General features: G+C 38.8%; 1 protein-coding gene across 1 annotated transcript; it reads right to left on the minus strand.

Moving 5' to 3' along the window:
• Positions 1–1,499: 1,499 nt before the first annotated feature.
• LOC107758827 (iroquois-class homeodomain protein irx-4-A-like) lies at positions 1,500–6,261 on the minus strand. Its single transcript, XM_016576656.1, has 5 exons — positions 6,158–6,261; positions 4,863–5,049; positions 4,207–4,313; positions 3,467–3,786; positions 1,500–2,648 (listed from the first exon to the last, which is right to left on the minus strand). Exons 1-5 carry the CDS (start codon positions 6,259–6,261, stop codon positions 2,020–2,022), a joined length of 1,347 nt encoding a protein of 448 aa, XP_016432142.1. The 3' UTR covers positions 1,500–2,019.
• Positions 6,262–19,293: the final 13,032 nt, after the last annotated feature.

Below are 19,293 nucleotides of genomic sequence, written 5' to 3' on the forward strand. Positions count from 1 at the left end.
AGTGAGTGTGTGTGTGTGTGTGTGTGTGTGTGTGACACGCCTGAACGAGTAAGTCAAACCATCACATCTCCTCCCCCTCTCTCTGCCTCTCCAAACCCTGTTTAATGAGAGGAAACTTTCTTGAAACAGTAACTATATATTATTTTATGCAATACGCAAAATATTGTATTATTCTATGCAATGGTATTTTATTCTGTTCTTCAAATTTATTTGCGATCTGCTCTGCAATTTTAAATTGTTTTCATTTTAGAAAAATATCTTAATGTAATATAATTTTCAAGTATTTATTGTTAGTAGTAGTCTTATCATTATTATTATTATTATTATTATTATTATTAGTTATTGTTTTTTATTATTATTATTACTACTACTACTACTACTATTATTATTATTATTATTATTATTATTATTATTATTTATGATTAGTATACAATGTATCTGTAAAATAACAAATTAAGTATTAATAAATCTGGCACTTTAGATTTTCTAATTTATTTATTTATTTTTGAGTGAAAAATAATTATCTTCATTTTTAGACAACGAAATATAACACCAACAGCACTATTTGTTGTGCATTGCGTTGTACGGAGAAAACAAACAAACAAAAAAACACGTTTTTTCAAATGTCTTTGTCCAGGGGATCGTTCAGGAGAAGGTCTCAATCGTTTGGCTTTCACATTGAAATTCATCAGTGAAGGCCCTCTCAGCGGACCCCAGTCCTCCAGGGGCCACACTTTCACCATCACTGTCAACTCCTGCCTTTGACTGCGTGTTTTTGCCCTTTCATCTGGACCAACTAATTCTCTTGCCCTTTTCACTTAGAGACGCGCCCCGGTGAAAAAGCCTCCGAGTGCAGAGGAGCTCCAGAAACTGAGGTGTCCGTGTCAAGATGAACATTTCAAATGATCTCGCCTTCTACCATATAAACGGCCTGTCTGCAGAGCTCAAGTGCTGGGTCAGGGTGAAGGATTTGGCGCTTCGATAATATTATCAGAGGCAGAGAAAGAGAGAGTAGAAATCGATAGAGCGAAGTGAATGATGACTGAAAACATCCCAATTACAGGCTGGTTATGGCGGGTTAATGGGGCTCATCCAGCGCTGTCTTATGGCTCCTGAGGGCCTCATCTCTCCCATCAGAGGACGCGAGAGAATGATAAACAGTTATTGGGGGATTATTACAAAGCCAAACACAGTGAACACGAAACAATCACTGCTGAGAACATCGTATACATTATTTAGAGTGGACAGTCGGCCCATTCGTAGTGTGATGCCATTACTTTGGCCTAATGATATAACATTTAAAATTTAAGTTACTTTTACATTTTCATATGCAATGTTTATTTTTTTATTTTATTTTTTTTATACCGAAAATGTATGCATATGTAGTTGTAGGCCTATATTTTATAATGCAAATGCTAAATTACAGGATAAAATATAGCACAACTTTTTAGTGTCAAAAATAATAAAAACAATACACACAATTAAATAAGATGCATTTATTGAAGCCAGCGGGTGAATCTCATCGCGTGTGTTCAGCACCAGGGACAGCGACTCTGATCGATACACAGAACAAAAGCTGAGAAAAATCCACCGTTTATTATAGTGAGCAGATGTGAACATTCCCCGTTTCGAGCAGATCTGTGCGTTTGTGCGATGCTTTCGTAACAGTGACATTTGTGAGTCGTTTCAACAAGGTCCGAGTTCGTCTAAAATAATGATCAACGTATGCATGCCAAAGAAACAATAAAAGCCGGAACGAAACTAGCCTGTAAACTTTTTTTTTTCAGTCTTTCAGAACATAAACTTCCAGTTAATTTACATAATCTGAACGTGCGTCAACCAATAAATATATATATAAACCAACCCCTCGCCACTGAGATGTCAACACAGCATTAAACACATACATTTCCTCATGGTTTTATGTAACAAAACGTATTTGTGGGCCCATCGATTCACAGTCTGGCATTTGTTTGTGAACTGAAAGCGTAAACAGCTATTCCGAACAGTCTTTTTGGTGTGCTAGGAGCAGAATATTTTATTCACCCCCTTTGGAAATGTCATACTGTCCTTGCTGGCCTCTTGCGGCTGTGTTTTCATCACGTTGTTGGAGCGTCCAAGCGCTCCAGTCTCTAAGATCGACCCTTTGGTCGAGGTGGTCCAAGAAACCGTAGTGTTCGTGTGCGCTTGGTTCAAGGAGCTGTGTCTAAACAAGGGGTCGTGAAAAACACCATCTACCCAGTTTCTGAGAGTCGTGACAGGTGAGTCCTGCTGTCTCTCCAGGCCGCTGACAGGTGAGGAGGCGGAGGGCGATGGCTGGCACCGAAGCATACACGAGGAGTACTCTGTCGCGGTCTGGGCCAGAGACCAGATGCGCGGTTTGCTGTCCAGTAACGCATGGCCCTGCTGCTGGAAGCACGCTTTGCTGTGCTCGCAGTCTTCCGCGGTGCTTTTCAGGCCGCTTTTGTCTTCGAGCAGACCGGGGATGGAGAGCTTTGGAGGCGCTTCTTTGAGGCGGTCGTCGGTGGTCGCCATGTGTGCGTTCATATGGAAGCGGTGCTTGAGTTCACACTCGGAGCTCTCAGACTCGATGGTGTCAAAGTCGTCCAAGTCACTCAGCTGGAGCTCCTTGTCCTCTCGACTTTTGCTCTCTGTTCAGAAATAGCGATGGAGTAAGTGGAGAGCGAGAGAGAACAACATATACAAGCCTGAGAATTACTGAGCACGCGAAACTAACGTTTTTATTAAAATAACTAAATACATCTACATTATAAAACGCATCATCACAAATGTGACCCTGGACCACAAAACCAGTCATAAGGGTCTTTTTTTAAAATTGAGATTTATACATAAGCAGAATAAATAAGCTTTCCATTGATGTATGGTTTGTTAGGATGGGACGATATTTGACTGATATACAACTGTATGAAAATCTGGAATCTGAGGGTGCAAAAAAATCTAAATATTGAGAAAATCATCTTTAAAGTTGTTCAAATGAAGTTCTTAGCAATGCATATTACTAATCAAAAATTAAGTTTTGATATATTTACGGTAGGAAATTTACAAAATATCTTCATGGAACATGATCTTTACTTAATATCCTAATGATTTTTGGCATAAAAGAAAAATGGATAATTTTGACCCATACAATGTATTGTTGGCTATTGCTACAAATATACCCCAGCGACTTAACACTGCTTTTGTGCTCCAGGCTCACAAATAGTAAGTTCTTGTACAATAAAATAGTTAGCGATATAATAGTTAGCAATGACAACTGCCTTGGTGAGCCTTCCACCAGACCTTTACAAGTTTGCGCTTTTCTGGAACATTCTTGAGAACTCAGATAGCTCAGTGCTGGAGTGTAATTTATTTATTTTTTAAATAAAAATATAAAATATGTTTTAAAAATAGACCTAACAATAACACATTGATACAGGAGAGGATTTGTGAAGAACGGAATTGAGCTGACCGTCATCATTGGTTTCACTTTTGATTTGATCTTCTTGCGAGCCATCCTCATCATCATCATCCTCATCGTACTTCTTATCGTCGGAGCCCTTGCTTCTCGGTGGCCATGTCATCTTGTTCTCCTTCTTGAGTCTTCTTCTGGCGTTGGCGAACCAGGTGGACACCTGCGTTAGGGTCATCTTGGTGATGATGGCCAGCATGATCTTCTCTCCTTTGGTGGGATAGGGGTTCTTTCTGTGCTCCTGGAGCCAGGCTTTTAATGTGCTCGTGGTCTCACGCGTGGCGTTCTTCCTTCTGCTTCCTCCCTCCATAGATCCGTATCTGTGGCATGAAAGAAAGGTGTGGTGGGAAAAGTGTTGCAGTGCAACACAGACATGCAAAGACTTTTATTTCCTTAAGGCCCATAGACTTCCTCGCATTTCTCTTTTTTTTTTAAAGAGCGAACAAATTGCTTGATCGAGTGCACCGGCCGAGTGTCTGTCCATTAAAGCACTTCAGGGGAAACTCTGAAGGCCAAACATGATATTACATAAAATATACATCAAAGACAGTGACCTGAAATTCAAGGGAAATTATGTTAGTGCTTTAATTTCCTTAGTGAAAAGAAAAAAAAAAGCTTTCAAATGAATGCGGTAATTATTGCATCAATATGTTGAGCGCTGCATATGAAATTGATCCAAATGAACCGAGTCATGCTAACTGTCAATCAGAAGACTCTTAATGAAGGCCGCTATTCAATACCTGTCATACTGGTACTGTCCCAGGGTGGGATCATAAGGGTAATATGCGGCAGCCTGTGTTATACCCGCATGCGCAGACGCACTTCCATCTTTGGCATCAAACGTTCCCTGGAAATAAATACAAGAGCTGTCAGCAATTAAACTTTACATTTACCATGCTTGTTGATATAACCATGGTAATGAGCAAAATATGATGCTTATCCTAAACTTGGAGCCCATAGAATATAGAAAACAATCATTGAACCTCTGCTCAAATGCATACTACATTCTTAAAAATAAAGGTTCCAAAAGGGTGTTTTTGCAGTGATGCCATACTTTGGTGCCCCAAAGAACCTTTCAGTGAAAAGTTCTTAAACGAACCGTTTTGAAGAACATAAAAAAAAAAAAATCCACTATAAAGAACCTTTTATGCATTAAAAAGGTTGCATGGATGTTCAAGGTTCTTCATGGAACTATATCAATGCCAATAAATAACCTTTATTTTTAAGAGTGTAGATACATACAAAGTAATATAAGTTAATGTTCTTATTTTATATACTTTATTTTTTTTCTCAGATATAGAAATGCATATAGAGTTTTGGTGATCTAACCACAATGACTCACTGCTAGAACGCATGCCATTATTATCATTTATAATCGCGCATGTTCTAAACTCACCAAAGAGTAGAAAGCGGACGCGTCAGCTCCGTAGGTAACATAGTTCCCGTAGCCCTGGCCGCCGGTGTACGGGCTCCCGTAGACTCCCAGCGCGGCGGCGGAGCTCAGCTCGTGTCTGGCGGTGGCCAGCAGTCTGCTCTCGTACACCGGACAGTAAACGGGCGTCTGCGCAGAGATGAATGGTCTCCTAATGCTCTATTAAACTTCTACAGCACAGCCGCGCGCATCCTGAAGCATTTGTTGAATTGCCGTCTTTGATGTCAGAAATACATATTTTGCGTTATAAAAACTATCATTAAACACGTCAGCCCAGATGCGGGTTGTTTTAAACGCCGGTGGCTCTGACGTCAGAAGAAACCCAGTCAAAATGACCAGACTCTAACTTTAATATGCATTTCTCTGGATAAAAATCCCAGCGAGTGACAGAGGGGTGGGGGTGAATTTTTAAGGCACAGTGGACTTGTAATTGAGCTTATCAATTAAACCGAGCTTTGGGAAAGAGCTTGCGCTGCTAAAATCTGTTAAATCGCTTTTGAAGCGCCCTTTTTTGTCTCAGTTTAATCAGGAATTAAATAAATGATCAAATGTTTGTGCCTGCATTAACAAACACCCATACCTTTTACCTTGAAAAAAAAACTAAACTAAAAAAAAACTAAAAAGAAAGAAAGTACCAATTTTGATTTAGATACCATAAATCATATCTAGCACACAATCAGCTGCAATCGTGGATTAGCCACAAATGAGATATTAATTCGAATTAACATGCATTTAGTTTCCTAAAAATAAAAGCCTGAAACTGCAATATCTTAAGCGTCTGTATACTTCATGGTGTGTCTATTTATCACTGAAATAATAGTTACTATACAATGTTTTGAGAGATTAAAAAAGTGTTTCATGTGATAACAAACACCTATCTATCTATCTATCTATCTATCTATCTATCTATTAAGCTTTTAGAGGATAATGAAGTCTACGCTGGAGTTCGTGCTCTTGTTTTTCGTTAAAGATTTAAACGAAGCTCGGCACTTTCGGACAGATGGATCAGATATGACGGGCTGTATTTAATATGGAAATACGTTCAAAACGAATGCAATGCGGTCCGAGACACTTAAACATGATTTAAGAATAGCTCTGAACAATGAGACAAGTTTTGCCAAATTTCTGATCGGATAAGCAGGATCCCTGTCGTGCATGTATCTAGTAGTGCGTCTCATCAGCATTATAAGCTGCATGGATTACACCTTGAAAGGACATCCTTTTGTTGTCTCCGACAAACCCAAGCGCAAATCAATCACCGGACGGCATGCTTCCTCACCTCCTCCTCCTCCTCCTCCTCCTCCTTCAGCTCACAGGAGAAGCACAGGTCTATGCATCTCATATAAGTCATATACACATCCATTAGGACCACTACAACCGTTACAAATTGAGTTAATCAGGACAAATAAAATATACAATTAATGAAGAACATGATTTAATTTGAACGCATTCACATGAGGAGCAACACTATGATTAACACATGATGCTGATTATCAGTTGCTCTGAAATTTGCATCTTTACAGAAACTATTCCTTCACTGAAAAAAAAAAGAGAGAGAGAGAGACATTATTTGGATGTGGGAGGTCGTAATTAATTATATGTGATTAGATATATTAATAGATTCTCAAAATGCACAATTTATTTCCTTTCAAATTCTTCTGAAATGTTCCTCTGACTCGAAATACAGCAGTCAGTAATACTCATGCATTATTATTTATGATGATTGTCATCCAGTATTGTTGTCATTCTGACCCCAGCAAACAAACAACAACAACAACAACAACAACCTCTTTGTAGAAATAAAACAAACCAGTTAGCAGTGTGTCACTCCCTTGCAGAGAATGCAAATTAATTGCATTTATTGATATTGTTTTATATATGGGATCTCTGATACCTAAACAGCAAAGTGCGTTGTCAAATGTATATTTAATTCATAATCAGTTCTCATATAGAGACAAGTATCGTTCACGCTCACAAATGGCTCTTGTGTCTTTCAGACCCCAATCAGAATGTGAGAGTTAAATAATCAGATGATATTTGTAGGATTTGCCTGAGGCCAGGCGTTCAGGTGAACACAGCACTGCTCTGTGTAAATCTCACTGTCAGGAACCATCCTGTAGCCGTGAGGAGATGATTTGTGGCAGATTTCAAGCAGCTCCACATTCTCCTGTAAGTGTCTTGACAAGTTCATACACTTCTCTCTCTCTCTCCGGCGAAGCAGATTAGAGCTCTTCTGTTCTGAGCGCAGTCACGCTTTCCAAAGGTGCTCAGTGAATCATGCATCTTTCTTAATTTCAGTAATTATATAATGAAAAAGAAGCAGTCACCGAAATGACAACATTTCCCTCAGCCTCTTTTTAATGGCATGCTTTGTCCGATATTGCTCAGCCGTGAATAATAGCTGGTCCTGTAAGTTTTCATGATCACTATATTACAGCATTGTCTCTCTATGGGCGACAAATGACAGAAAACACTATAAAAACTGCTGCATTTTCCCCAAAGAAGCGAGTCCAGTAACTGCTACAGGGAGTGTAAAATTAATCAAGCAACATAAAATGTGGAGTGCTGCTTTCTGGCACGCAGATAAATCCCAAACGTGTAGGAAATTACAATCAATGAGCATTTTCAATCTTAAATGCACTGCATTGATGTCCATACATATAGGTAACATCAACATAGTAAAGTGCAGCAAAAGCTCATGGGAGTGTGGATTAGGGGTTGATATGATGTTGAGTTCATGCAATTACCCTTATGAAGCTTTTTTTTCTCAGCTGCATGGTTGAGCATTGGCAGTGAAGTTCCATTAGAAATCTAATTAAGTGCTCTTTGATGAATATATTAGCGCTCAGGGGCAGGTTAACGGTCAGAGGCGTTTGATTTGGGTTAAAGGTAAACAACTTAAATGAGATATAGGAAACATGGATGATCATAAATGCATGCTTTCTTTCTAAAGGCATTGAAATGCAGGTTCTGCCTTCATCTGCATGTGATGATGTGATGATGAATGTGGGTCAAAGACGGTGTCGATCATGTCTGATGTGTTCTGAATGGCGTCTCTGCTCTCCTCCGCTGCAGTGGCTAAGAGGTTTCGCATGTTGCTGTTCACTCTCCATGCATTATTGATCAGGAGGGTCAGCTCACGCTCTCTCTGCTCAGTTAAGCCGAGCAGGTGTTCCTCAAACAGCTAGTTAGAGATGCAAACACTGCATCTGACCAGCTGCTTTAGAAGCATTTAGTATTATCTTATACCCGTACTTTGTTAACAGTGCACAGATACAATGAAACGAGATTTTGCACATGCAAAAAAAAGTCTTAATTGATCAGTTGATTATGCATGAATAGACAGAGATGCACACTTTCTTATTGTGCAGTTGCTTGTTGTACATACAATGTGTTTTTGCGTATGTTGGGCTTGAATTAAAGACAAGTCTTATATTGTAGGTGATGTGACACTTTTTTTGATGCCATTTTTAATTTGTCTTCACTAGTTCATTTTAAATGGTCCTGCACTGTGACAATTAATCCATGCAGTTCATCAGTTTATAAACTTCTAAAAGCTGCATGTGTAATACACATGCAATAATCAGCGAATGCTCTTAAAACAGTTTTAGATGAAGTTTAGCATGTCAAACACAGGATACAAGAATATACAGTAATATCAGCTTCTCAAAGTGTCAGGGTTTATATCATCAACAAAAAAACTATAATAATATCATCAATAATAATAATAACAATAATAATAATAATAATAATAATAATAATAATAATAATAATAATAATAATAACACCAATAATAATAATAATAATAATAATAGCATCAATAATAATAATAATAATAATAATAATAATAATAATGATAAAATAAAATAAAAACATTATATGAAATGAAACAAACAGTAACAGTAACTGAAATAAAATAAAATATGAAAAACTGACTTAAACTTATTTTTAAGTACTAAACTAACTAAACCTAAATAAATAAATAAATACAACTACATGCAAAAAATACAAAAATAAATAAATAAAAAAGACAAAACACAATTACTAAAACTTTAACACAAATTTAAATGAAAGCAGAAAATATAAAATTAATTATAATTTGAAATAGGGGTTATATGATAACTGGGACATTTCTTCCTATTCATCTCAATGGCAAAAATTCTATAGTGTAGAATCTGTGTGAAACACGTTATTGTGCTCGCAGATGCACATACTGAGAAATAACGTCGAGGCAGTGTTATATTGTCTCTAGTTCTAATGTATCCCACACTGTAATGACAGACACCCGTCTGCCTGTCACAGCAGAACAGAGGAGATGTTTGCTTTCTTAAATCCTCCTCTCAGGTGCGTCCGTGTTTCTGCGGCGGTCGAATAGATATTTAGGAGAATGTGAAGAGCCTCAGGCGATCTCGGCTCGGGGATCCGCTTGTTTACCAGCTGCAGAGGGAACGAGACAAAGCCAAGCAGAAATTCACAAGTCAGTGACTGCGAGCAGAACAGATCAGGAAGAAGTTCCCGGGGGAAAGAGCTTGTCCTGCTCATAACTGCCAAGCGAGTTCCCGCTTTACCTGCCTGCCTTTTCCTTTTTTTCCAGCCAAAGCATGAGGCTAAAAAAACAACTACATGTTAAATAGCTATTAAAATTGTATAATTGTAATACTGGTAAAAATATTCAAAGCGTCCCTGTTTCCCGTTCCGTGATTGAAGGGACTTGTGATTGAGTTTCCACACCGTGCTCCCGTCTGCACCCCAGAGCCTATTCGCTTTGATATTAACATGGCTCTGTCATTAGAACGCATCCCATTTGGCCGATTTATGGGTAAAATAAGATGCTGAATGAGACAATACAATGCATTTGTGTTCTGAAGCAGCGTGATGAATTAATAATTGTGAGTGCTGAGGTTCCGGATAATCGTAGCCTCACACGCTCTAATGTTCCTCACAGGCCTAAATATGAGGCTGGCTATTGTAAAAGTCATGAATAATGTCTTTTTAGTGTTTTGTGCAAAGAAAAGTGGGCCAGGATGGAGAGAAAATGCATTGCGTGGGTTATTTGGGAAAATGCATTTTTCCTCCAGACTGCCCGTCTCTTTCTGATGGATTTCTGTTCTCTGCTGATTATTCATTCATTTGTGTAATGAGCTGAGGCAGGTCAGGAGTCCTGTGCTGGTTCTGAAGGTCTGGACTGATCACTGGACTGGATATCAGTGTCATTCGGGACACACAGACACAGAGACATGGCTCTGATTGACAGGAGACTTTGTCACACACACACACACGCACGCACGCACGCACGCACGCACGCACGCTAATAATATAATGTATATTCTAAGATTCTGGCATGGTTGTTCTCCTCCTTATCTTCATCTCAAAATGTTATTTGTCATTGACCGATAATCTAGTTCCAGCAGTTGTTGCTGTGAAATTTAAACAGTCAGTTATTATAGATCAGCATGTAAATCCCATATTAAAGATCATTCTGTATGGCTTAATGACACATTCAAAGCTGATTTAGTGCAGATTCATCTCCACACTTCCAGAAATGCATTGGGTTGTTAGTGAGTGTATTTTGGAATTAGAAGGGTTGCTGAAACTGCACACAGTTATTGTAATATTCTGCTCTATAATGACCATTTCAAATGCAATTTTCCAGTCTTGTTGTTGAATGTCATTGTCACGTGTGTAAAACAAAGTTGTGTAAATAAGCTGAGCTTCAATGAACAAAAAGACTCCCTCAAAGGTGCGTTGTGAAGTTGAGGCGGCTGAAGGGAGGATGGTGAAATGACATTATCTGCTGGATTTTGGAGGACGCTGTGCTTCTCTCTCACTGCCTTGTTTATTTTCCACCTGAATAAGCACATTTGAATTGATTTGAGAGGAGTGCTGATGTTTACATTAGCATGCATTACTGTGTCACGCTGCCTACGCTCTCACAGCAATGACGAGCGGCCATCATCAACTCCCCTTCTCCTCAACACTGCTCCGAAAAATATTCATAAGCCACACACTCGCGGCCCGTAACCGCTAGGCTCTTCTGATCGCTGTCTGTGAGGTCTGGCTGTTGGGACTGGCCTCTGTCCAGGATCGTTTCCTTATTTTTTAACTCTTCTACTTTTTCTTCCACTCAATAAACATCAGCAGGGAATGCAGTGTTCTTGGTGTGAATCCATTTGTAATTGGATCTGTCCACACTTTTGCTTTTTTTTTGTTGAACTTGACACAAAGTTCAATGGAAATTTACCTAAATCTGCCAGTCTGCCCTAGAAATGCAAAGCCTGATCAAACATTTCAATTGAATTCAATGTTTTAATCATGCCAAGTTGAGACAGAATAAAAAAAGAGAAGAAAGACATTTAATTAAAAAACACAGAACTGCGTAAAAATCCACAGATGGATCCATTAAGAATCCATAAAAATTTATTTTTTTATTCCCCCATTAATGGCTTGAGGGGTGACATTTTCTCTCTTGTTGGCATATTTTATATGATATCTTCCGATACGTCTGTTTTTTAACAACCAGTTACAGATGTTATTAGCATTAGATTTGAACAAGCGTACGAGTTCCAATGTGATGGCATCGTGTCTGAGGATCGAAGTTTGAGGATATCTGCACCCTTCTTGCAATAAGTGGACTTTTCTGGAACACTTGGGACTTGCAAAGACTGAGCACTCATATTTCCACCACTGCATTGCCTGATCTCAACCTCATCGTTGTATCTTTTGAATCAAATAACATTGTTATTTTGTTTGGTTATTTTGCGTAGGCATACGCTGTTTTATTTGAGCCATATTTACGTTTTGTTGCCATTGTAAGCAAATAATTAATACTTTCATTTGACCAATCAATACATTGAGTGAATCTGACCCATGACTCTGGCGTATTTACTCCTCTCCTAGTCACTGGACATTAATTGAATAAATAGTCCTCTAAAGTGTTTAAGAACCGTAATAGTAATAAGTGCATACTACAGTCTTCAATACACTGATAATGTTCAGAGTTCAGACTCACTCTCTCTGTTTAAATCTAGATTAAAGACACATCTCTTTAGCCAAGCATTCACATATTGTGTCTCATAATCTTGTACTGCAGTTATATCTGATCAAATGTGCATTATTATTCTTTAGTTTGGGTTGAACACATCATTTTTGCTTGTTTGGAACAGCAGCTACGCTAATTTCATCTCTATCTGCTTCTCTGTTTCTGTCACGGGATTGGCATTAACTAGCAATTACACAAGCTTCAGTCTGGATCCAACCCTTACAAAGACCTGAGATGAGCGAACACCTGAGAAGAGATGATGCCAAGCCCTCAGACAACATACAGAACTACCAAACTTTGCTATACGCTTAATCGCAACATATAAGCGTTGCTGTTAATAGTGTTCATCGTCTGTTTGATTGCATGTCACTAACTAACTGCTTGATTTTTACTGTACATTTCTGCCATATGCACAACATTACTAAATATAATGTAGAAACTTTAATTTTCTGTAAAGCTGCTTTGCAATGATTTGCATCATGAAAAGCGCTATACAAATACACTTGAATCGAATTGACTTTCTTGAGCTATAACTTAATGCAAAATTAATGAATAATATTTTTGATTTGAACACAAGCTTAAACTGGATTCGTCAGGTGAAGTTCTCCATCATTATATAAAGGTTCCTGCAGGAAGTTCATGAGGAGTTTCTGGCTTCTTTCCGTAGACTGATTAATGGAACGGACCGATGGAGGCCCATTCCTCTGGGCTTCACACCTTTCCTACCTCCAGCTCTCAGGGTAGAGTGACATTACACATAAATGCTCCATATCCATGAAAGAGACCTCAACCACACACACACACACACACACACGCACACACACACACATACACACACACACACAGCCTCCCTAAGCCCCAAACCATTATTCCTCCATCTCTTCTGTGGCGTTGAGCTTTAAATCCAAACTCTCTCTGCTCTGTGGAAAGCAAGGTAACAATGAAAAACAAAGAGAACTATTAGATATAACTGTTTCTGCCAGTCGTACCTCATGTCATGACCTTCATGGCTGAAACTAAATGCAATCATACAGTGTGATGGTAACCTAAAATGTGTTTCATGTGGTAATACCTACATTAACTGGTTTTCAAGTCAAACTATTATTTAATATAACTGAAACCACCTAACCACAGTAGTTTACACCAACTAAAGTCATTTGTAAGGGTCAGATGAAGCAGAAATAGATCCTTACAGCAGGTCCAGTTGTGCGTTAACACTCTGTACAAACAATGCCAAACATTCACATTGATTTAAAGTTAGTCTAACTGATTTGAATTTGCACCCATTCTATAACCTGGTGTCAAAATGAGTAAATAATCTATTTATCTTTATTTGTTGACTGCATTCTTCAAAGTTCAACTACCATGTTACCAAAGTTTTTGTAAGAAAAAAAAAAAACTATAAAGTAGGGATGCAACGATACCCATACTGGTATCGGTATCGGGCCCGATACTGCAAAGTTATCTAACATTATCAAGCTGAATTTGTTCTGACACAGTTTAACTCTGAGTTCTTGTCATGTTTTATTACCATTTTCTAAACTATAGCGAATGTAATGTGAGAAATGTTGAAGGTGTCTGAATAAATTTTGGTTTGACTGTATCTATTTGATAAATGAAGTTAACCAACTAACATTATACATACCCTTTTGGTTTCTGTACCCAATATTTAAAAAATTTACAAATGTAATAAAAATATAGGTATCGGCATCGGTATCGGCAAGTACCAAAAATAAAAGTATCGGTATCGGGCGAGTACTGGAAAAAGTGGTATCGGTGCATCCCTACTATAAAGGCATTTTCTCCTAGAGTTTATGTCTCTTATGCTCATTTAATTTATCAAACATACAGGAAAACAGCAATTTTGTGAAGTATTATTACAATTTAAAATAGTTGTTTTCTGTGTGAATTTATGTAAACAAAATCTGCATCATTACTCCAGTCTTCAGTGTCACATGATCTTCAGAAATCATTCTAATATGCTGATTTGCTGCTCAAGAAACATTTCTGATTATTATCAATGTTGAAAACAGTTGTGCTGTCCAATATTTTTTTGTGGAAACCGTGATATATTTTATTTTTCAGGATTCACAAAACAGCATTTATTTGAAATATAAATCTTTTGTAACACTATAAATGCCTTTACTGTCACTTTTGATTAGTTTAATGCATGCCTGCTAAATAGAAGTATATATATACTGTATATATATATATATATAAACGGTCACACTTTATTTTAAGGTCCAATTATCGCCATTAACAAACAATTAACTACGACTTTTGCCTCAATAAACTCCTAATTTGCTGCTTATTACATTTTTTTTTCAACTGCTTGCACACAAACTCTTTACTCGTCACACAGTTTCTGAAAGCTGACACTCAAACAACTGAAGCACACACCAAATCTACAAAACCATACTCTAATTCTCAGCCTTTGACTCAGTTTTCAGTTTCATAACACACTTTTTGCAAAACACAACACACAAATCTCTATGTAACACACAGAAATCTAACAGGAATTAATATCATGGCAAAGGTGTTTGCAAATGTTTGCTTTTGAGATGTGTTTGTGATCTTTTGAATGCAGTGCTTCATTTTGTTGAGGTGTGAGACATTTTGCATTTTGTGTGTGCAATTCTTCAATTTGTGTGTAAAGTTTTGAGAAAAAGAGGCAAAGTTTTGAAAACGTGTGTAAGCAGTTTAAAAAAAAACAACTGTAATAATAAGGTGTCCAGGTGTATGTTCCCGTTTAGTTTCTGTTTGTCCTTATTTGGTCCTTCCAGTTCCTGTCCCCTTTTAGTTCTATTAGTTCAGGTGTTTCTCATTATTAGTTACCCTCCTCAGCTGTCTGCCCCTCGTTGTCTGCCCTATTTGAGTTCTAGCCCGTTCTGTTCTCTCTGGTCTGGAATTGTTGATGTCAACCCTTGCGTTGTCAACATGTGTTTTCCTGTTTCCTTGGATATTATTAAAGTCAATAAGTTTGAATTTGACTCTGCGTCTCCTCATTCCTCGTTCCTCACAGTAGCGAACTGTGAAAGAATTCCAGGCCCACAAAATCAGGGATCTTCCCTTCATAGAGTTCGCCTGGGAATTCTGCGGGCTCGCCGCTACTACGGCGTTGGACGACGCCACAATTAACTCTCTGTTCTGGATCGGGGCCAACTACCATCGCCCTGTGGACCTCCTAGACACCACTGGACTGAGCTGGAGGGAAGGGATCCTCTGGTGTCTGGTGAGTGTCCATCTCTGATCCAGAACCAGCTCGCCGTCAGGCTCACCGGCCTCTCCTACGTCAAGCCCGCCGGCCGCCGCTGACACAGCGCTCTTGGACATGGCGCTACCTCCAGAGTTCCCGTCCAGCCCTCCTTCATTTTCTGATTCCCCCGAGTTTGCCAGCCCTGCACCTCCAGAGCGCCCTCCAGTGACCGCTCCTCCAGAGTGCCCCCCAGAATTCCCAATTTTCCCCAAGAAAATTTGGGGGGCGGGGGGCATATGCCCGTGGCCGAGCCGGCTAAGGTCACGGAGGATCCGCCATGGCCTCCTGAGCTACCAGCTCCGCCATGGCTCCCGGAGCTCCCTGATCTGCCCTGGAGCACTTCCCGTGTCCCTGTCTTGCACCAGCCTCCAGGGCGCCCACCCCCCTTTCGCTTCCGGGAGGGGGGAGTAATGTCATGTGTATGTTCCCGTTTAGTTCCTGTTTGTCCTTATTTGGTCCTTCCAGTTCCTGTCCCCATTTCGTTCTATTAGTTTCAGGTGTTTCTCATTATTAGTTACCCTCCTCAGCTGTCTGCCCCTCGTTATCTGCCCTATTTGAGTTCTAGCCCATTCTGTTCTCCCTGGTCGGGAATTGTTCATGTCAACCTTTGCTACGTGTGTTTTCCTGTTTTCTTTTGATTATTAAAGCTAGTAAAATTCTCCTCGCTCCTTTGCGCCGTGCTCCTACACTGCAGCAGTCCCGTGACATAAGGTAGTTGTAAAGTTTAGGTACTGGGAATATGATCATGCAGAATATGTGCTTTAATAAACAGCCAATATGTAAATATACATATAATTTACCAAATAAAGTGTTACCAAAAATTCTTGACACCAATTTTTATTTATTTTTTTACGATAATATATGAATCCTATTAATTCAACTGCAATGTTTATTTTAGGTCTATTGCTAGAAAATAACAAATTCACTCCGATCAAGTTTTTGCACTAGAAATATTTCAATTTTGCTAACATGAGGGCAAAAGTTGCACGATTTAAAGCAGCTCATGCATTATTTAGTTTGACCTCCGCAGGCTGACGATCAACATCTTCTGAAGGTCAAGCACTTCCTTTCACCGTCAGCTTGTCGGAAAAAAAAAAAAAGACATTCTCTTAAGAGTTTCAAGCCCAATTGTATTGCTTATTTGTGGAAAGTGGCACTATGAAGGACAAAGGAAACAACAGCAGTCCAAGCAAACAAAGACATCCATCCTGAAGATGGACCGGAGGCCGATGCTTCTTCCTGCCTCAGCGAAGCCTCGAGTCCCAGAGAGGGAAGTGTGAGAAAACACAAAGTCCAGGTCCCTTGATGCGACCGCCGCCGAGGTCCAGAGTGTGAGAAGAGGCCTACATTTGATGCCTGACTGCCCAAATCTTCTGCAGGCATGTATTTTTTTATTTTATTTAGTACTGACATGAATAAGATATTTCACATAAAATACATTTACATATAGTCCACAAGAGAAAATAATTTATTTATAAAAATGACCCCGTTCAAAAGTTTACATTCGCTTGATTCTTAATACTGTGTTGTTAGCTGAATGGTCCACAGCACAGTGTTTTTTTTGTTTTTTTTTGTGATAGTGGTTCATGAGTCCCTTGTTTGACCTGAACAGTTAAATAGGCCACTGTTCTTAAGAAAAATCCTTCATTTCCCACAAATTCTTTGTTTTTTTCAGCATTGTTTGCGTATTATCCTCCAGAAGGGTACATAACATTTTGCAGACACAAAAGTTTGACCACTACTAAATATATATGTACCACAATATATCTATCTATCTATCTATCTATCTATATATATGCAGCATCTCCAGCACTCAATGTCAAGCCCATCTGAAGCACCCTGAGCTCTATTTCATGATGGAACCCTGTACATGCGTGTGTATCTGCATATATATATGTATGTGTGAATGGTGTGTGTGTTTGATGCAGATGAGCTCCTGGTGTTTTAGATGGACTGTCAGAGCCACGGCTGGACTGACAGGACGAGGGAAGGGGAGACAGGAAGGTCAGCTGAGGGACAGATAAAGATATTCAGTGGGCTGATTTCTGCCCATCCGGACGCTCTCGTCGCTCTATCCCACAATGCATCACAGATGAACATTCTGATGCAATGAGATGCCGCAGGGGCGGATCTGGGGGGGGGGAGGGCTTGACAAACAAGCTTGGCCCCCCTAAATCATGACAGCTGTTAAAACAAATAAGAATCAAGTCCAAAAATAATTTATCACATTAAATGAATAGATCTAGCACTAAAATCTGTTTGATGCTCTTTTCTTACATTTGAAGCATTGTCATATATAAATCATTGTACATCAGTTAGACTCTTACTGCATCCGTTGAATGCTTGTTATGACATTTCATGTTGCCAAATGTGTATAACAGCTACAACATATGGCCTGAGTAGCTTATTGGTGTTTTAAAGTGGCAAAAATCGTATCATAATATAAAAAAAAAGGTATAACAGTACCTTAAAAAAAGGACCTGAAAAATGGTATAAAAATGGTAGGAAAAAAAACAAAAACTTAAAAATAGATAGAATGGTACATAAAAATGGTCCTTAAAATGGGGAAAAGGTGTAAATGTAAAGAAATTGACTTTCAAATAGAAGTTGTGGTCAAAACTTTACATACACTTATTTTACCAAAATAAGAGGGATCATACAAAATGCATGTATTTTTTTATTTTATTTAGTACTGACATGAATAAGATATTTCACATAAAATACATTTACATATAGTCCACAAGAGAAAATAATTTATTTATAAAAATGACCCCGTTCAAAAGTTTACATTCGCTTGATTCTTAATACTGTGTTGTTAGCTGAATGGTCCACAGCACAGTGTTTTTTTTGTTTTTTTTTGTGATAGTGGTTCATGAGTCCCTTGTTTGACCTGAACAGTTAAATAGGCCACTGTTCTTAAGAAAAATCCTTCATTTCCCACAAATTCTTTGTTTTTTTCAGCATTGTTTGCGTATTATCCTCCAGAAGGGTACATAACATTTTGCAGACACAAAAGTTTGACCACTACTAAATATATATGTACCACAATATATCTATCTATCTATCTATCTATCTATATATATGCAGCATCTCCAGCACTCAATGTCAAGCCCATCTGAAGCACCCTGAGCTCTATTTCATGATGGACCCCTGTACATGCGTGTGTATCTGCATATATATATATGTATGTGTGAATGGTGTGTGTGTTTGATGCAGATGAGCTCCTGGTGTTTTAGATGGACTGTCAGAGCCACGGCTGGACTGACAGGACGAGGGAAGGGGAGACAGGAAGGTCAGCTGAGGGACAGATAAAGATATTCAGTGGGCTGATTTCTGCCCATCCGGACGCTCTCGTCGCTCTATCCCACAATGCATCACAGATGAACATTCTGATGCAATGAGATGCCGCAGGGGCGGATCTGGGGGGGGGGAGTGCTTGACCAACAAGCTTGGCCCCCCTAAATTTGGAATTGGCTGGCACAGAGCCAGAGACAGACGCGTTTTTAAAGCGCTGCGCATTATAACCAATCACATACGATTCTGTTGAGTTTATGAATGCAAGGACCAATCAGAGGTGTTCAGATGAGTCACCGCTGAAACACACGGTTTCGTCACCGCGCGCGCTCGCTGACTGAATTCTCTGGCTAATTCTCTCATCAGAAACAACAAAGTGAAGATGTACGAATGTAAGTAAGATATTAATTTCACAGTGTAAACAGCTTTAGAGATTATTATGGGAGTTGTTGAGAGTGCTTGAACTGAAGTGAAATTGTTCTTTGATAATGTGAAGGTTCTTTGCTCTCTTTTTGTACAATGAAAGTGTAACCGGGTAATTAGTAACTTACAATGTTTTTATTAAATTCACATTAAATACAAAGTCAGTCGTATTAAAAATACTTTATGGTATGACACCCATATCTGGTACTTAAGTAAAAAGATGGATTTTTATTCAAAGTTAATAGATTACACTAGGCTTCTTTGCCCATCGCCCATTATAGATCAACTAAGATAATCTATAAAGGTGCAAAATGCATTTACTTCGAATCGAGATATTTCATGATATAGTTAACACGTTTGGGAATATTTCGAATAAAAAGGAA

Source organism: Sinocyclocheilus rhinocerous, unplaced genomic scaffold (genome assembly GCF_001515625.1).
Source record: "Sinocyclocheilus rhinocerous isolate Xijiao unplaced genomic scaffold, SAMN03320098_v1.1 scaffold264, whole genome shotgun sequence".
Taxonomy (NCBI): Eukaryota; Metazoa; Chordata; class Actinopteri; order Cypriniformes; family Cyprinidae; genus Sinocyclocheilus; species Sinocyclocheilus rhinocerous.